The sequence below is a fragment of the Cololabis saira genome, chromosome 15 (assembly GCF_033807715.1).
Source record: "Cololabis saira isolate AMF1-May2022 chromosome 15, fColSai1.1, whole genome shotgun sequence".
NCBI lineage: Eukaryota > Metazoa > Chordata > Actinopteri > Beloniformes > Belonidae > Cololabis > Cololabis saira.
Genome location: NC_084601.1, coordinates 32,605,903 through 32,625,928, shown reverse-complemented (window position 1 = coordinate 32,625,928; position 20,026 = coordinate 32,605,903). Strand labels below are relative to the sequence as shown.

Here is a 20,026-nt window from a genome sequence, read left to right as displayed (position 1 = left end):
ACGGTAAGATACTGTACTATAGTGGCTGGGGTTGAAGTTACGCATCTACCTGATGCAGCTGCAAGCAGAAAATGCTACAAAATGCTACAGCAAATGTAAAAAAAAACAAGAATTGCTATACTGTAAGTCAAAACTTTATTAACAAAATAAAAACCAGTTTTCTGAAAACTTCGTTCACTTTCCAAAAAAACGCAGAGGGGAACTTTTGCAGTTCATTCCCCATCCCCGAGTCCCTCAAAATCTTCTTGCTTGTCGGGACGGAACAGTTGGGCGAGTGCGGCATCCAATGGTCCTGGCTCCGTCTCGTCACAGTCGCCACTGTCATCTTGAACGCCTGTGACGATTCCTGCGTTTGTAAAAGCTCGGACCACAGTTGAGGCTGATATATCAGCCCAGGCATCCAGACGGTGGCGTATGCGCGGTGCTGCCGTCCCGTCTTGGTGAACGTGTTCCCCTTCCGCCATCCCCCGCTCCCACGCAATCCGCGTGGCTGATAGCCTTGAGTCATAGACATATATAAAGGCTAGATGACTCGTCCGCGCTGCTGCGACGTCGTCACACGGCGGCCATCTTGCCACAGGAGAGCTCGCTCACTCATAACATTGTGTTTAATGGTGCCTGTACTGCAAAACAACCTTAACTTGCTCAATTCTCAACAGATTTTCAAACAGTTTGGTTTCAAATGAACGTCAGAGATGTAGTTATGACACTGCATACTTAATAATTATAAACATTGAAAAAAGTACTTTTATATGAAAATAACCAGAAACAGATAGCTATGACATGGTATTTATATTAAATCAATATTTCTATAGTATTCTTAGTAATATTTATATTTACATTATAACATATATACATATATTATTACCATATAACATATATATATATATATATATATATATATATATATATATATATATATATATATATATATATATATATATATATATATATATTATTACATTATAACATGTTTATATATTATTACATTATGATGTATTTATATCATGACATTATGTCATGATCTAAATACATCATAATGTAATAAGATATAAACATGTTATGTCATATAAATACATGTTATAATGTAATAATAATAATAATAATAATAATAATAATATATATAATAATAATAATAATAATATATATATATATATGTATATATGTTATAATGTAAATATAAATATTACTAGGAATACTATAGAAATATTGATTTAATACCATGTCATAGCTATCTGTTTCTGGTTATTTTCATAAAAAAGTACGTTTTTCAATGTTTATAATTATTCACAAGTATGGAGTGTCATAACTACATCTCTGACGTTCATAAGAAACCAAACTGTTTGAAAATCTGTTGAGAATTGATCAAGTTAAGGTTTTTTAAGCAGTACAGGCACCATTAAACACAATGTTATGAGTGAGCGAGCTCTCCTGTGGCAAGATGGCCGCCGTGTGACGACGTCGCTCTGCATTGGCAGCGCGGACGAGTCATCTAGCCTTTATATATGTCTATGGCCTTGAGTTTGAACTTGCGACGCAGCAAACATGTCTCTTTAACTTTACACAAGAGATGTGGGACTGTATAATAAATTACAGCTTTTTAGCGCCGTTTTTAGCGCTGTTACTTCGGAGACACCGACTACAGAACCCAAAATCCCCCGGACTACAGTAACAGAAATTACCGTAATGATCATAAAGTATATAATGCGCACCGGAATATTAGGCGCACTGCCGGGTTTTGAGAAAATTAAAGGCTTTTAGATGCGCCTTATAATGCAGAAAATACGGTGAGTGAAATTCGTCAAGTGCCTTACATGAACAACAACACACACACACACAAGTAATGTGCACATAATGCCACTGCTGCAAACCATACTGGGAAGTGAAACTATATCCTCAGTTGAAGTGTCAATCTCCTGCAGACCTGCAAAGTGCAGGGCAGGGCACGTGATGAGGGCCTTCCAGGGGCATGTCAGGGAGAGGGATGTTCATCATATCATTTTATTTAGCTGAATTATTATTAACTGTTACATGATATTTGTGAATGAATGGCACGATAGGTCCACACTTGAAAATGGAAATCTTTTTTTTTAAAGGCCTTTGAAAAAAAACAAAAAAAAGGCCTTTGACAGAAGGGCACTTTGGGCATCTGAGCAAAGGGGGAGCGTGCTTGAGTACCCTCCGCCTCCCCCTCTGCACAAGCATGTCTGTTACATAAACAGGACATTGTTGGGCTATGAATCATTAATATTTATAAAAGTGTGTAAACTTGATATTTTAGATTTTATTTGATACTGTGACTCCTGATAACGTCCTGTGTGATCTGATAAAAGTAGCTGCATGAATCTGCTCGTCTCACTGGAATAAACAACAAATTGTTGGATTTGTGTGTAATTTTGACAAATAACTTCATTTTGACATTTAACAGAAAAGTTATAATCTGGTTAATGATGATTCTCACATTAGTTATTTTTTAGAAAATGTGTATAAGGTATCAAAATAAAAAACTCAAATATTTTACTTTTCTACACAAAATATCTATTTGATTTGTATATTTTTCCATTTATATAGATATCCAGCTTGTTTATTTCCTTTTAATCAGATGTAAACATTTTTATTTGTGTTACTGTTAATAATTATTGTGGCTTTTTAAATCCGATTTCATAGTTATTGGTTCTGACATAATTACAGCTTATTGGATGGATATCAATTCAGGTGTGCTGGTGTTTTCTTTATCGTGTAACTTTGTATTGATTTCATTAAATACTGCAATAATCCAAATCTCTGGTTTTTCATCATTTCACATCAAGGGTCCACACAAAGGTTAGCAGTGAAATGAATGTGACTGACCTGTGGATGTTTGAGATGTTTATTGATCCAGGAACTATTAGAAACAACACTACATGTGTTTCAGACCTTTGTCGTTTAATATCTCAGTGTCTGTTCCATTGTTTTGTTCTATTTGCTTATGTTGCAGTTTTAGGAAAAATTTTGTCATTTTAGTAGCATAAAAGCTTGTCATATACGTGTTCATTTTTAATTTTCTTCTAGCTGCACTTATTCAGTTTCAGTGTCTTACTTTTCTTTTTCAGAGACTCAAAACTAAACAGACCTGTTGAAATGAATTCTGCCTAGCAACTGATGACAGGTTTAGTGGCTCCTTTGAACTTTTTTTTCTTACAGACAAACATTCAATTACATACAACTTTCTTTATACTTTTATTTCTAAAATTTTGATCCAAATTTATAGAAACATCTTAGCTGCAAAGATTTTGAGAAAACTCCCGTCAAATACTCAGACTCGCTTTAAATGAGAAGGTGTGAGATGAAGTGGAGCAGTAACGGGTGTCAGGCGACCAGGCTGGAAGCTTCAGGACCGTAAACCTCTGTATTTGTGCTGCTGAACCAGGGGGGTATTCCAAGAACAAGGTTTAACAAACACTGAGTTAAAGTGTCATCTTGAGGTTACTTGAACCCATTTCATAGGATATATAAACCAAAATAAAAAATTATCCCAAAAAATAACAGTAAACCTATAATATTTATTTGCAAAAATAGGAACTACCTGGTTGACGATGGTTCAGGAGCTAGAAGAGAAAAGGTTTCTGACAAAGACAGACAGACTTATTATATTATTTATTATATCATAGCATATTGTATATCATGCACATATGATATATAACATATGACAGCAATACATGCATAATAATAATAATAATAATGACAATAATAATAATAATAATTATTATTATTATTGTTATTACTATTATTATTTTTGCACTACACCCCACCCTACTATTTACTCATATTTACATCTCTTATAGGGCGTTGCAACACAGTAGTTTATATTCAAGCCTACGCCGTACCCTACGCCGTAGCCTACGCCGTAGCTCTAGAGCCTGCAGCGCACCGCCAGCCGCTCTCCGCTCTCTGCTCTCCACTCTCGCCAGGATGGAGACGCCGGTGGGCAGGGTGCACGTTTGGGTGGGCACAGCCCCCCCTGCCCCCCCCTAAAACCAGCCTCGCTTACAGGTGAATGAGACATGGGGTGGTTTTGTTGAAAATGTGCTGTCCAAAATGTCCTGGAAAACTCGACTCCTGCAAATGCGCGTTCCCCAAAGTTTGTGGGGGCGTGGCTTTGGACGGAGCGCTGACGGGAGGGGGAGGAGGGGGCGGGGCTTAGAGGAGGTTCCACTTTCAAATCTTGCTAGCTCTCCAAAATCATGGATAATACCTTTAACAAAAGTCATGCAAAGGCTAGCCGACACGCACACAAACATGAAAAACTACAAGAAAGTTGGAATTTGGTTGTAGGAAACACTAAATTCGGTAAGGATCCAGACGGGAGACATATGTAGCTCTGTCAAAGATCTTCTATAGAACGTCTCTGGCTCTGTGCTTTACGTTTATTCACCATTCCATACACCTTCTGGTCCGTTTCTTAATAGGTTCCCCCACCAACCCGGTACACACATACGTTCCTACTTCACATCTGTTCCCACTACATCAACAACATAGAATAATAATAGTGATCATAAAATTTTGTAATTCGCAATGAGGAAGCTTTATAAAATAATAATACAATTGAATAGAATTACAGCACTAGAGGAAATAATGCAATGCAAAGAAAATGTATAGAACATTTCTAGTATTTTTCCTGAGAACTGTAAAATTGTGCAGGGCTGATCTGCAAAATATAAGGAATGGGCATTCAGTTATTCACAGGTTATAAAGTATTTTTTTATTTTCCTCAGTAAGTATGTTGGACTACTAATTTATGACGAAGTCCCTCTAAAAAAGGTGCAGAGCGTATGAGTTTGTAGGGCGCATTATCTCGCTGAAACAACTTAATAAAACCAAGTTGAACTTAGTGTTTTTCAACATCGTCATATTATATTGTTTAGCCAAAAATAGATGCATTACCTCTTCACTATCCATCCTGCAAACGACCGCTGAAAACAGAAAAGTAGTTTTGAAAGTCCGTCCCGTCTTTTCTCATCAAAACAAATGCACGCGACGGGACAGGAGTTTTCCGGCAGTACGTGCTGGTGCTCATGGGAAACGTAGTGTTCTTTCTGGTAAAGCACTACCGCTTTGGTCCAAAGGAGCCGCCAAACTCAACAAAAGCTTAAAGTTACGTTGTGCTGCTTTAAAGAAAAAAAAAAACACACTATACTAAAGTGCATTTCAAAAAACTGTTCTCAGTAAGTATTCTAACTGGTTAATACTCTCTCCAAGGAAAATAATAAACATGCAAACAGCGTAAACAGAATCATGTATCATCAACATTGTCTTTACAATGCTGACTGTGGGTCTCGCTCAGGTCTCGCGAGATGTGGTAGGAGCACAAGGAGCACGAGACAACAGCAGCATTCAATGTCAAGCTGAAAAATATATTTTCGGTTATTAAACAAATAGTAAGAATAAATTAGCGAAAATGTATTCAACAGAGAGGTTATATAGGTATAAATAATCTGGATCAAAAAGAAACCATAAAGTCTCTGCTGGAGTATATGGAAGAAAACTACAATACGATCATGGGTAAAAAAGACGCAGCTACCCCGAACGCCTCGTCGTCGAAAAGATCCCGGGATGAAAAATCACCTGGAGCCATATCAACCCCAGCTAACACCACTACAGACGCCCTGCTGTCCATCGACGCCCGGCTAAATAGTTTTGAGAACCGTCTGTCCCTCCTTGAGGTCCTGCACAGGGAGATACAAGCACTGCAGACCTCCCTGGAATTCAGCCAACGGCAGGTGGAATCGCTCGCGGCTGAAAACCGGGATTTAAAGGAGTCAGTAAAAAACCTAACAGATGGCATGATTCAGCTTAAAAGGGACAATAAGTCCATGAAAGAGGCCAATTTAGACCTTCAAGCTAGAAGCATGAGAGACAACCTAGTGTTCTCTGGGATCCCCGAAAAACCTGATGAGAATCCTGAGGAAACTGTTCAGGATTTCATCCGAACCCACCTGAAGCTTCCGGAAGACATGGCGAACTCCATCACGTTTCACCGCGTCCATCGCCTTGGAGGAAGAAAATTGGAAGCCCAGAGACCCAGGCCCATTGTTGCCAAGTTTTAACATTATAAGCAGAAGGAGCAGGTGAGGAGCTGTGGACCACAGCTTGCCATTCTCCGTGAACGACCAGTTCCCCCGGGAGATCCTGGACCAACGCCGAGTCCTCTTCCCGATCCAGAGGAGGCTCATTACGGAGGGATCTCGGGCTGTCATCACCGTGGATAAGCTGTATGTAAACGGACAACTGTACCGCGACCCCAACATCACTCCCTGGCTCTTCTAAAAAGGATGAGTACAAATTTACTTTTTTTTTTTGGTTTGTCTTTTTCTCTCTCACTAAATGGTGATTAGATGAAATATAGCTTCCTAAACACTTGGTGATTAGATTAGATATAGCTTTATAAACACTTGGTAATTAGATTAGAGATAGCTTCATAAACACTTGGTGATTAGATCCGATAAAGCTTCATAAACACTTTCGGCACATATTAAGGTATTAATAATTTTTGATCTGCTAGTCTCAATGAGTTATAGTCACACATTGGTGATTGTTTCTTTTTTTTCTTTTCTCTTCCCCTTCTCCCCTAGTAGTGAGGATGGAATGACATATTTGCTCCCCTTTAACACGATGTCGTCCACCACAGTGAGCTCTGCCCTGTGATTCCAGTAGTCTTGTACTTTCAATGGGCAGTCTCTTTTGTTTTCAGGCCATCCTTTTTGTATTGTCACCTTGAGTTGCTTCATTGTTTCATCTGCAGTAGTCTCTCTCCATATTTGTTCTGTTTTGTCCGGAGACACCGGTAGAGATGTGACGATCATGTCCACATACGCTTGGATTTCAGTGGTTTTCTCACTGTCTGCACTTTCGCCCTTATCCACTGCTCTAGACAAGGTGTCAGCGGTGTACATGTATTTTCCCTGCGTGTATGTCATGTGCACGTCATATTTCTGCAGTCTGATCAACATGCGCTGTATCCTAACAGGACAGTCATTCAGCGGTTTGGCCATTATGGACACGAGAGGCTTGTGGTCAGTTTCCACTTCAAAAGCTTGACCATAGACGTATTGGTGGAAACGCTCACATGCATAGAGGCTCGCTAAAAGTTCCTTTTCTATTTGAGCGTACCTGGTCTCGGCACTCGTCAAGGCCCTGGAGGCATAGGCGACTGGCAGCCACTGCTTGTCATGCTGCTGCAGCAGCACTGCTCCCAGATCGTACTGTGATGCATCCGCCAAGATCCTAGCACTCTTCTCTGGATCGTAGAACTTTAGCACAGGCTCACTTGTCAGAATCAGAAGTGTTGACAGCTGTGGTGCAAATTTGGCGAGATAGGTGACCATTCCCATGAACCGTCTGACTTCCTCCTTGTTCTTGGGTCTTTCCATGTTGTTGATTGCTGGAGTTTTTCTCGGGTCAGGCTTGACCCCCTCTTCGCTGACAACATCTCCCACGAAGGTAAGTGATTTCACTCCGAACTCGCATTTGTCTTTATTGAGTCTTAGATTCACTTCTCTAGTCTTGTCTAGCACTTGTCTCAGTCTTTCGTCGTGTTCTTGTCTTGTAGATCCCCATACGATGATGTCATCCATCATGGTGTCTACTCCTGGTATGTGTTCAAATATTATGTGTATGGTCTTGTGGTAGACTTCGGGCACTGACAAGATGCCATATGGCAGACCTAGAAATCTGTACCTGCCCTCAGGTGTGTTGAATGTGCACAGTCTCGAACTCTGCTCGTCTAGTCTCATTTGCCAGAAACCTGACGAAGCATCAAGTTTGCTATACCATTTAGCTCCAGCAAACTGTGCCATGATTTCCTCTCTGGTTGGTAGCTTGAAATGTTCTCTTTTTATTTCCTTATTAAGGTCCCTTGGGTCCAGGTAAACTCTCAGGGTGCCTGTTTTCTTTTGGACTATGACCAGCAAACTGACCCAGTCAGAGGGCTCATCAATTTTCCTGATGACCTCTAGTTTCTCCATGCGCGCCAGTTCATCTTTTAGTTTCTCCCGTAGTGCAAACGGGACTTTCCTGCAGGGATGCACAACAGGAGGGACACTTTCATCCACATGTAATTTGTGTTTTCCAGGTAAACATCCCAGGCCTTCAAAACAGTCTTTATACTCTTCCGTGAGTGAGTGTTGATCATTTGCAGTCTCGGATTATGTCACTACAAACACTCTTTTGACTAGATTGAGCTTTTCACTTGCACTGAGCCCGAGGATTGGTTGAACTCTCTTATCCACGATCAGTAATTGTGCTTTTATCTCCCGACCTTTGTGCTTGAAGGTTGCTATGCAGCCACCCTTAACAGTAACGCTTTCTCCAGTGTATCCTGCCAATTTTGTTTTTATTGGGCGTATTTTGCTCTTCACAGTCAGTGTTTTGTAGTCCTCAATAGACAGCAGGTTAGCCTGGGCTCCAGTATCAATTTTGAACGGAATAACTGTCTTATTCAGTTCAATTGGCACAATCCATTCAGCTTTTTCAGAGGGACTAACCTCATTAACCTGCACAACATCGACAATTAATTCATCATCTTCTTCTTCACCATCATCCTCTTCAACTGTGTGAACTTTCTTTCTTGAAGATGCTTTGCAACATTTTGCATAATGATTGCTTTTTCCACAGTTGTTGCAGGATTTGCCAAATGCAGGACATGACTTTGGCTTGTGGCTGCCTCCACATTTACCACATGTGAACTCTTTCCCTTTTTGGTCTTTTTGTTTGGTAAATGTTTTCGTTTTCCTCTGCTCTTTATGCACTGAATGCACTGCTGTTTCACCTCTCCGCAGCTCTTTTGCTTGTGCACGGGTGGTCTCTGCTGCTCTGCACATGCTGACACATTTATCTAGTGTAAGTCCATTTTCTCTGAGCAGTCTTTCTCTGAATGCGTTATCCACTGTGCCACAGACAATCCTGTCCCTCATTAGTGAGTCTCTCAGATTCTCAAATTCACATGTCTTGCTCAGTGTGTGGAGCTCTGCTAAGTACTGATCAAAAGGTACTCCTTGCTTTTGGTCATGGGTGAAAAACTTGTACCTCTCAAAGGTCACATTCTGCTTTGGTACAAAATACTCTTCAAACTGCTTCATTAGCGCTGCTAAAGTCAGATTATCATCATTTAGCTGAAAGCTATGACATATATATATATATATATATATATGCCCAATGCATCTTCTCCAATTACATGCAAAAGGATGTTAGCTTTCAGTTTTTCATCATCACTCCCTGCTCCACTTGCTGCCAAATATATATTGAATCTCTGCTTAAAACGTTTCCAGTTATCAGCAAGATTACCAGTCAACTGCATACAAGAGGGCGGACTTAGCCTATCCATGACAGAACAACGGGGTAATGGGGCTTCCTCAGGTCTTTCTGGTTGCTGGTTGTCAGAGGTGTCTTCAGTATTCACATTCATTACTCAGGTAGAAGTATAGATACTAGAGTTTAAAAATACTCCTGTAGAAGTTGAAGTATCAACTCAAGTTTTTTACTCAAGTAAAAGTATAAAAGTACTGGTTTCAAAACTACTTAAAGTATAAAAGTAAAAGTAATGTAAGGGGGAAAAAAGCCATTAAGGACAAAAGCCATTGAAAATGAATGCATCTTTGCAAATATATTAAAGAACCATATATGTGTACTATTGAGCATTAACATGTGTTTCAGAGAGCAAGTCTTTTTGGAAGGGAAAAAAGAATATTAGACTGATCCGATGATCTTATACTGGGTTGATATCAGATAAAACAGAGCAGATAGAAGGCGGCAGATAAAAGGTAGCAGATGAAAAAAACGAGTGGCAAAATAAGGCGCAAATATTAAAGTTGTACTGTATCAGAGACGTTCAATAAATAAATGTAGAGTATCTTTGACTGTATCTAGTGTTGTATGTTCCAAAACGATGTGGGGAGAGGGGCGACCACGCCCACTTAGGAGACAGGAAGTGTATACATTTTCATACCATTGGCAGTAACGTTAATGCGCTGTCTTCTGTATAGAGTATCTTTGGTAGTAGTCTACGGAGCGCTGAGCCGTACGTCAACGTCGCCGCCATATTGGATGAGGCAAGACTGCGCTGTAAACTAATACAAGTAAATTTACTTATTTTCATAAAGCGCCTTTCAACAAAGAAATTTACGTTTTACGTTTCATTTATTCATTCACACACGCACTAATATACTTGGGAAACAGTTAGGCACCACATATAATATATTTGATTTTATCAGATGGCAAAAATAAGAACTTTATTGATCCCACATAGGAGTAATTCATGTTATATCAGCTATAGAGAACAAGGTAGTGCCGAAAAACAATACATATCCTCCTCACAAAAATAAGAAAAATAGAGAAACATATTTTCTCATCAACAAAACATATTTTAAAATATGTTTCTCTATTTTTCTTTTGTGAGGGGGGAGCACACAGTCACAAGAACACCTGGAAGCATTCATGCTTATGACCACAGAGAAAGATCCTCATGTCCCTTGAGTCTGACAATGACTTGGTCATTGTCAGAGTTGCAGAAAAAAGTGACCTGTTGAAGAAACTCCTTATTCCCAAACATTGAGAAAAATGGCATTGCTGGTTTGTTTTTTTAGGTTAGTATTCAACCTTCATTTCTATGTGAATATTGAAGTTAAACTGTATATTTACATCCTCTTTACATTGTGATTTATCATAACTCATACAGTGTTGTGTATTTCAGATACCTGTTTTGTATTGGTTCAACCAGAGGGACTGCAGTGAGACCTTAATTTCTATGTGAGAGTATTCAAGTTAAACTAGAATACTATGCTCTTAACACATCTAGTCAACATCAGTGCTATTGCTTTAATTTGGATGGTATAGTATCATGAGCCACAATTAAGTATTGTGACACTCATGCCAGGCGTTATTGTTGTTGTTCTTGTTGTTGAGTTTCCGCGCACTGATTGCTTTGGGCCGGGCCTGGTCAAAGTCCAGGGCCGTTTTTTAGTCCCAGTCCGTCCCTGCCTCCTCGTTTGTTCCACCTTCCTGCTGTAACTCTGACGAGCGGAATCATTTATTCTCTTAAATCTACTTGAAAGGGATTTTAGGGTCACAATGTTGAGACTTGTGTTTTTGCTTCTGATGGAAACACATTTTTCAGCAGCAGGTGAGTTAAAATGTTTTGTTTTATGAGGATATAAAATGCAGTAAAAGGAGTTGCAGCGCTCGGACTAAAAACCTCCGTGAACTGTTTCTCTTTCTGTTCCTTAACCACAAGAGGCTTATCTTAAAATGTTAACTTATGTTATATGTGAGAGTTTTCATGATTCTTTTACAAACTTTGTATTAACCAACGTATTCAAATAAATAAGACATTAATATACTTAGAATGATCAAGTGCAAGTAATGATAGTTAATGGGATCAGTAAAAGTTTGATAACAAATGAAGTTGCCATTTATTAAACGCCCATAATAGTAAACTAACAAAAGTAAAAATTTAAATCTTTACTAAAAAATTCTAATGAAAGTCAGAAATTGGTTTAGAATTGTGGTTCAACAGAATGATTTTCAAAACAAATTACCGGTAATGAAACCTGGACAAAAATGTTGGACCTTCAACTTAGTATTTAATTTTACAACCGTCTGAGTCAATCACTGTGATCGAGTGAGACTTGTCCACCTGTCGACAGGTGTTCTGGGGTCCGTTTCACAAGGCAGGTTTAGTGAAAACTCTGAGTCTGTTAACCCTGAAATGAAGGAAACTCTGAGTTTTCCGTTTCACAAAGGGAGGTAACTCAAACCAAAGAAAGAGAGGTAATTCTAGCCTGTTTCACAAAGAGAGGTAACTTAAGCTCTCGGTCAGTTACCGTAGTAACAGACGCTCTGAACCTAACCTGGTCGGGACCAGGTTTTCCTCAATGAACCTGGAGTTTCTCTGCGTCTCCGCCTCTTTCAGAGCCACACACACATTTGATTTCCTCATTCATTCAGTCAGCAGGCGAGTTTTGGCGAAGTTCTGCCGTCTGTCATTAAAAACAGAGTCAGTATATATATTAGAAGTCCATTGTCACGAACATGGCATGCCCTTTTGATGAAGACACAATTGATGAAGGTGCAGCAATAATGCGCAGAGAATTAAATATTCGTCGGGAGATGGTTATCAGACCGCGTAATACATGTATATTACATAGTCTCATTACAGGCAAAGCAATATATGTTAATCCTTTATTTGTTATAATTTTGATGATTGAATTGTTTATTGATTTCATAATATATTCTAATTTTTTTAGATTTTTTATTTGGGGTTTTCATAAACTGTGAGCCATAGGCTAATCATCAAAATTATAACAAATAAAGGCTTGAAATATCTCACTTTGTATGTAGTGGGAAATAATATTTGTTTCACTTTAAGTTGAATTTACTACGAATTAAGTTTTGCAATATATTCAAATTTTCCGACCTCCACCTGTATATTATTACATAAATAAATAAGAGCATAATATGTGTCTGTAGTCAGGGGTCTCCAACTCCGGTCCTGGAGGGCACCTATCCAGCATGTTTTAGATGTTTCCCTGCTTCAGCACACCATGATACAAGGAGCTGTGTCAGCAACAGAACTGTCCGGACCTTGATGACAAGTTAATGACGACCATTGATTAGAATCAGGTGTTATCATGCAGGGAGACACCTAAAACATGCTGGATAGGGGAATCCAGGACCGGAGTTGGAGACCCCTATTGGTTCAATACGGAACGCAACTTTTAATTCCCAATTACGTTGTGTGGCAATTACGATGTGTTTTTTTTTCTCCGAAATATGCTCTCATACTCGCCATACGCACGTATTAACACTTCTAACTCCAGTGGCGTGAAGTATGTGGATCTTCAGATGCAAACTAATGTTTCCTCAAAGGGATTTTGTAAATTGAAATGTTAAATAAAGTTTAAAAAAAAAGAAAAAGTATGTGGATCTTTTGTTGTCGCCGGTTGCCATGGTGAATCGTTGAATCAGGGCTGGCTGATGATGGCTTTTTATAGTTGTGTGGTGCACGCGCTTAACCCCAGGTGAAATTACTTAGAGTTGAGTAAATTACCTCAAATCCGCTGTTCTGGAACCGAAAACTCAGAGTTTCCGATCTCAGAGTAGATCAACTAAGAGTTCAGGATTAGACTCAGAGTTTGTTGAACCTGCTTTGTGAGACGGACCCCAGGTCCCTGCGCGTCTCCCCTCGGCCTGCACACAGTTAAGCAAACGCGCCCTCTGCTGGTCAGAGTTAGACACTACATGCTGGTAGGCAACACTACATTTTTATAATAATAATACTGTCATTTAGCAGACGCTTTTATCCAATTAGAGTTAATGGGTCTTGCTCAGGGGCCCAAGGTTAATCTTGGTTGCCATTCTGGGGCTTGACCCAAGCCCACCTCTGTAGCCACTAGACTACCCCATTTGACCATTTTCCCACCATTTTACCTTAATAGAAAACACCCAGAAATGTATCACCACACTCTGAAATTACCAGTATTAGATGACATGTAATTTACACATATAGATAAAAATAATGATGTAGGTATATCAACCCATTGATGGCTCTGTATGCCACATCCACATTATCTGAAATAAACAAACCAACAAAAATTTAGGATTAAATACTAGGCTACGTGGTGCGTGAAAAACCAGATGACAATAAAACTGGAACAAAACTTTTCTTGTCAAAAACTTTACAATGAAAACTGCCTTTGTTTAAATGAAAACAATTTAATAATTTCAAACTTCTTGAAATGATCTTTTTCTTATTGTTTGAGCTGTTATATATAATCACTTTATTAAAAACATCCACTAAACAGCATCATTTATTTAATTAGGGCTTTGGATCCAATACCTACAAAAGTCACAACACAGGAGAACATGTTGTTTTATGTAACTAGACCAAACTGTTTGCAAATAAACTTATTTTTTAAATAGTAATTTGCAAACATATACACATAAACATAAACACATGAGCCTAGATTTCAATGTCTGTATTATTAATATTGAATGCTATCAACTGAAAACAAGATAAAATATATGAAAACAAATTCTGATTGAAAGTATTTTCATCAGAGAAAGAAGAGTTTTCTTAAACTTCTTAAACTTTGATAATAAAATGTTTTCACAAGAAGATGGTTGTTATATTAACATATACGATATATATTTAAAAATATCTTATAAAGAATAAGAGCTGATATTAGGTGGAAACTAATTTGGGTATTTGAGTCTTTTAACACACACGTACAAATACACATATCCGTATGTATGTATATGTGCATGTGTGTATTTAATCTGTAAGTGTATTTTTATATTTACTGTTAGTTCTTGACAGACTATTAAATGTTAATTATCAAATTAAATTATTCTAAATTAAATGTTTAAAATGTCTTCATTGTAATCTGCATCAGCTGTTTAATTAACCCCTGAAAGGAAATGATGAGGCCGATATCCTGAAAACTAAAATCTCCACGTTCGTTTCTTCTTGCAGTGACTCACTCTCTGAAGTATTTCTACACTGGATCCTCTCAAGTTCCAAACTTCCCAGAGTTTGTGGCTGTTGGATTAGTTGATGATGTTCAGATGGTTCGCTATGACAGCAACACCAAGAAGGTAGAACCTAAACAGGACTGGATGAGCAGAGTCACAGAGGAGGATCCACAGTACTTGGAGAGAAACACTGGGAACTTTGTAGGTGCCCAGCAGAGCTTCAAAGCCAACATTGACATTGCAAAGCAGCGCTTCAACCAAACTGGAGGTTAGTTTCTGTTTCTCTGTTTAATGGGAATGTGTTTTTGTATCATTATGTGTTATGAAGTATCACGCACACTTAGAAAGAGACTTTTGTTCATTTTGTTTTGTTAGAAACACATGAGTCAGAGTTTAAATAATCATTATCATGTTTTATCAGATCTTTTAACCTTGATATATTCTTAAAGTGGACCTATTATGAAAAACACGTTTCTCTTGCTTTAACATAAAGTGGTCTCCCCTCAGCCTGCCAACTCAGAGAAGGAGGAAAGCAACCAAATTCTGCAGTGTCTGTACAGTCGCCCGGATGAGCCATCCAGTGTGATGTGGATCTACGAGCTGTTCAGATTTGCGGATTTTCGATATGTAACCAAAATGCAAACCACGTCCACAACTATAAAACCGTGTAACTGCATGCGAGCGTCCGACTATAGCTGAGCACGGCTTTCTGTCCATCTCCCTCCAGCAGCTGCCACTTTATTGAGGTTTTTGTAGTGAAATGAGGAGGTATCATTGAGATAACTTCTCATTTCAACTAACTGGATCAGCCGTTCCTCATCCATGACCGTTTCCTACAGCGCTTTCAACCGGCTTTCAACGCGAGCGGCAGGAAGAAAATAGAAGCAGGGCGTCCGACAAATGTTCAGCTCAAAACGGCGCGTGTAACATCTAAAACAGGGGTCACCAACCCTGGTCCTCGAGGGCCGGTGTCCCTGCAGGTTTTAGATGTTTCCCTGCTTCATTGCACCATGATACAAGTGACTGTGTCATTAACAGAATTGTGCAGCCCTGGATGACAAGCTGATGACGATGATTAATTAGAATCAGGTGTGTTAAAGCAGGGAAACATCTAAAACATGCAGGACACCGGCCCTCGAGGACCGGAATTGAGAACCACTGCTTTAAGGTGATAGTAGGCTGACTTTGTTATTGCCTTAATGTCTTTTTCTATATATAGGTCTGAGTCCATCACTACACCCAGATTTCTGGCCTGGCTGGTAGTTTTTAGGTATAAAGATTGAAGCTCTGTCCTGTGACCTCTGACCTGGGATCGTTTCTCTTTGGCTCCAAAGACAATTACCCCAGTTTTATTTTTTGTTTAGCTGGAGAAAGTTGTGGCACATCCAGTCATTAATCTCCTCAAATCATTTACCGAGAGCCTGTACAGGGCCTTGGTCTCCTGGTGACATTGTTATATATACCTGAGTGTCATCTGCATAGCTATGGTAGTTTATTTTGTTGTTCTTTATAATCTGTGCCAGTGGGAGCAGATGTTTAACAGAAGAGGTCACAGGATTGACACAAAGTACTTCCTGTTCTCTAAGTATGTTTTGAACCAGTTTAGTACAGGTCCAAAAAGACCTGTCCAGTTCAACAGTAAAATATTGCGGTCGACTGGATCAAATGTAGCACTGAGATCCAGTAAAACGAAGACCGACATGTTTCTAACGTCTGTATTCAGACATATGTCATTAAACCTTTTGGTCAGAGCGTCTCAGAGATGTGGTGCCGTCTAAAACCTGACTGGAAGGCATCATAGCAATTATTTTGTGTTAAAAAGTTATTTAGCTGTTGGAAAACTGCTTTTTCAGTGTTCGATATTAAAATGGAAGATTTGAGATAGACCTGCAGTTGTTCATCTGTGTCTTGTCCTTGTCCTTTTTAGCAGAGGTTTAATTACAGCTGTTTTTAGTGGCTCTGGAAACACACCTGACATGTAGAAGAATACAGATGAGATCCTGAAATACGGCTGTTCATAAGTCAACACAATCTCTGTGTTGAGTTCTCAGTGTTTTCATTTCAGACTTTCTGTTTCTCAGGTGTTCACATTGTCCAGAAGATGTATGGATGTGAGTGGGACGATGAGACTGGAGACATTAAAGGTTTTCATCAGTATGGATACGATGGAGAAGACTTTGTAGCTCTGGACTCAGAGAAGATGGAGTCATGGATCGCTCCAAAACAAGAGGCTCTCATCACCAAACACAAGTGGGATCATAACAGAGCTTTTACCCTACGGAAGAAGAACTACTTTACCCAGATTTGTCCTCAGTGGGGGAAGAAGTATGTGAACTATGGGAGGAGCTCTCTGATGAGAACAGGTAGATCTATAATTTCTCTTTCTCCAAAACTCTGTCTCTTTCCTTTTTTCTCAACTTCCTGTCTTTTCATCTGTTTTTACATTAATGTGTACCATCACTCACTTCTTATTTGTCACACTTCAGAGCACAGTATGTGGTGTGTTTGTAAAACATCCAATTTATATCACATATGAATATAATTAATAATATGTTAATATGAATACAGAAAGTATAAACTTTGTTTCCTCTGTAGAGCTTCCTTCAGTGTCTCTCCTCCAGAAAAACTCCTCCTTTCCAGTCAGCTGCCACGCTACAGGTTTTTACCCCAACAGAGCTGAGATGTTCTGGAGGAAGGATGGAGAGGAGATCCATGAAGGTGTGGACAAAGGAGAGATCCTCCCCAACCACGACGGGACCTTCCAGATGACTGTTGACCTCAGACTTTCATCTGAGGACTGGACGAAGTACGAATGTGTGTTTCAGCTGTCTGGAGACAACAACATCGTCACTGAACTGGACCGAGGACGGATCCTGTCCAATGAAGGTAAGACTGAAATCTGAAGGGATGAAGGTCATTATAATATTGATATAGGTTATACATATACATTTTTATATTAATTTTGTCTTAATTTATTACATTATTACATTATTTTGAGTAAAACATCAAGATCCAGTCTAACTTCACAGCAGCACATAAATCCCCAAATGTGAATCAGGTTTCCACAAAAGTAAATTAATTCTCAGGATTTAAAGATATAGGTCTATAAAACAATACTTGTTTAGTCTTAATTATTAGTTTTCTTATTTCTGTTTACTTACCTTTAACTTACATAAATCAGTGTAATCAGAAAGTTTGTAAAAGATCACCAGAGAACGAGCTGCAACATTTGTTCAACTGTTGAAACGTTTTACAAGATCTTAGAGGCAGTTAAATAAACAGATCCATGTTTTTGGTATACTTTTTTTTTCAGTTTAGTTGATGAATGTTTGTTTAATAATCAGGTTATTTATCTGTTTTTTTTTTTCTCAACAGCGAAACCAAACGACATGAATCTCCCCATCATTGTTGCTCTGGTTGTTCTCGCTGCCGTCGTTGTCGCTGTGGTTGTCGGAGTCGTTCTTTACAAAAAGAACGGTAAATAGAACGGTAAGAAATCTTTGTAACGGTGAGAAATGATTTTATCCTGTCTTCAGTATTTTGATTTTAGGCTCATATATTTTTATCAATGCAACAGAAACAAAGTCTGATCAACCAGCCAGGAAAATATTTTTCCAAACTATAACAAGTGTAAAAATTCAGAAACAGAAAAATGTTAACAGATATATGAATAATGGTTCAAGATGTAAAGGAGAAGTCACAGTTTTAAACTGTAACATGTAACAATGTGTCATTTATTTTTATTTCAGACAAACGTCCTCTATCTGGTAAGTAAAACGTTTTTCTTTCTTAATCCTCTGGGGGGTATTCCAAGAAGGAGGTTTACTGGCTAAACTGGGTATGTTAACCCAGGGTAAATGGTAAACCTGGGATTTCCGTTCCAAAATGGTCAGGTTAAGTAAGTTACCATGGTAACATAGGCTCTGAACCAAACCTGGTAGGGGGTAGGTTTTATGCCGGTTTTGTTCAGCCCAGTTATGTTCGGGTATTTAAGCGCAAGTTCAGGAGGGCTGCTGCTTGTTACACATAGAGGCCCAAACCGTGAGAGGGTGATAAGACCACGGTATGACATTTTATCTTTCCCCGATGAGTATTTGCGAGAGCGCTACCGTTTTTCAGCAGAATCCCTGATTTATTTGAGTAACCTTACAGTTGCCTTAAATTATCTATCTGAGCACCAAGTGTCTATAGAGTGCCTTATATTACTAATATTATATTGATCAGTTTTGCAAATATTCATGTGTCTAACTTTGTGTTATATGTGCAATTGCAGGAGAATTTGATGGCAATCTCCTGCGGGATAGAGGATATCGGTGCCTCCCTGAGCTCATTACCCCGTACCCCGATCCGGATGCTGGAGCGCAAACATGCTTCATCGTGGCTCACAGCAGATCCCGGGGAGAAATTGAGATGATTTTTGAGATTCTCAAGGAGAGGTTTCAGCGCTTGCGCAGGCTGAGGGCCTGCCCAGACAGGGCCTGTGATATAATTGTTGCCATATTGCACAATATGTCATATTGAGCAATTAATTGACTCCAGTGATTGAGGAACCAGTACCGGCTCCTCCCTTTCAGCAGCAGGTTGACATGGCAGATGGTCACAGAGTGCGTGATCAAATCTGTCTCAATCATTTCAATTAATAAAATACAGTTGACAGAGTCTTCGCTTTTTTTATTTTTATTTTTTCAATTCATTTGCCCACTGTTTGCTTCATTGCCTGAAAAGAGAAACATTGTAAAAATACAATAATGGAATCACTGACAGGTTGTTCTGCACATCATTTCTTTACCTCAATTTTAAGTTTGAAATATTCCATCTCCAGATCCGCCTTGGCTATCTGGCGCTGCAGATGGACCTGTACAGTTCCTTTGCCGACATCATTTGATGGAGTTTGGCCCATTTACGCATAAACTATGATTATTTCTTACGTTGCTATATTGATTGGAGCTTGTAGCAGGCTCCTCAGCATCTGCCTCGTTAGCAGTCTAAAGTACATATTCATTTGACTGAACTGTAGGTTGAATAATTTGAAATTGATCACGGCAAAGGCTTTACCTCTGTAGCTAGAGTGTTGGTGGCTCCTCTATGGCCGAGAGTGTTTGTTCATCATCCTCCTATAGAAAACAAAATAGGCTACTGGCTGTGGGCTTAATTAATAGCCTAAAACACTGACTATGAAATAAGGATTTACAGCAGCAGTATCAGTATTTATGGGTGGTGGCTGCTCCACCACCAGCAGTTCCACCTTGAACTAAGAGGTTTTTTTTTATACAATATGCAGAGGTGTCAAAAGTATTCACATTCATTACTCAGGTAGAAGTATAGATACTAGAGTTTAAAAATACTCCTGTAGAAGTTGAAGTATCATCTCAAGTTTTTTACTCGAGTAAAAGTATAAAAGTACTGGTTTCAAAACTACTTAAAGTATAAAAGTAAAAGTAATGTAAGGGGGGGGAAAGCCCTTGAAAATGAATGCATCGTAGTATAATGCAAATATATTAAAGAACCATATATGTGTACT

General features: G+C 38.9%; 1 protein-coding gene across 1 annotated transcript; it reads left to right on the top strand.

Moving 5' to 3' along the window:
* Window positions 1-11,014: 11,014 nt before the first annotated feature.
* Window positions 11,015-19,244, top strand: LOC133460675 (H-2 class I histocompatibility antigen, Q9 alpha chain-like). The gene is made up of 7 exons (XM_061741391.1): window positions 11,015-11,155; window positions 14,507-14,773; window positions 16,587-16,868; window positions 17,101-17,391; window positions 17,881-17,994; window positions 18,255-18,272; window positions 18,779-19,244. Exons 1-5 carry the CDS (start codon window positions 11,104-11,106, stop codon window positions 17,988-17,990), a joined length of 1,002 nt encoding a protein of 333 aa, XP_061597375.1. The 5' UTR covers window positions 11,015-11,103; the 3' UTR covers window positions 17,991-17,994; window positions 18,255-18,272; window positions 18,779-19,244.
* Window positions 19,245-20,026: the final 782 nt, after the last annotated feature.

Excerpts from the sequence above, each read along its gene's own strand:
- LOC133460675 (XM_061741391.1), top strand. The coding sequence starts at position 11,104 with ATGTTGAGACTTGTGTTTTTGCTTCTGATGGAAACACATTTTTCAGCA. Across the intron at positions 11,156-14,506 it reads AACACATTTTTCAGCAGCAG|TGACTCACTCTCTGAAGTAT; the intron begins GTGAGTTAAAAT and ends TTCTTCTTGCAG. Across the intron at positions 16,869-17,100 it reads GAGCTCTCTGATGAGAACAG|AGCTTCCTTCAGTGTCTCTC; the intron begins GTAGATCTATAA and ends TTTCCTCTGTAG.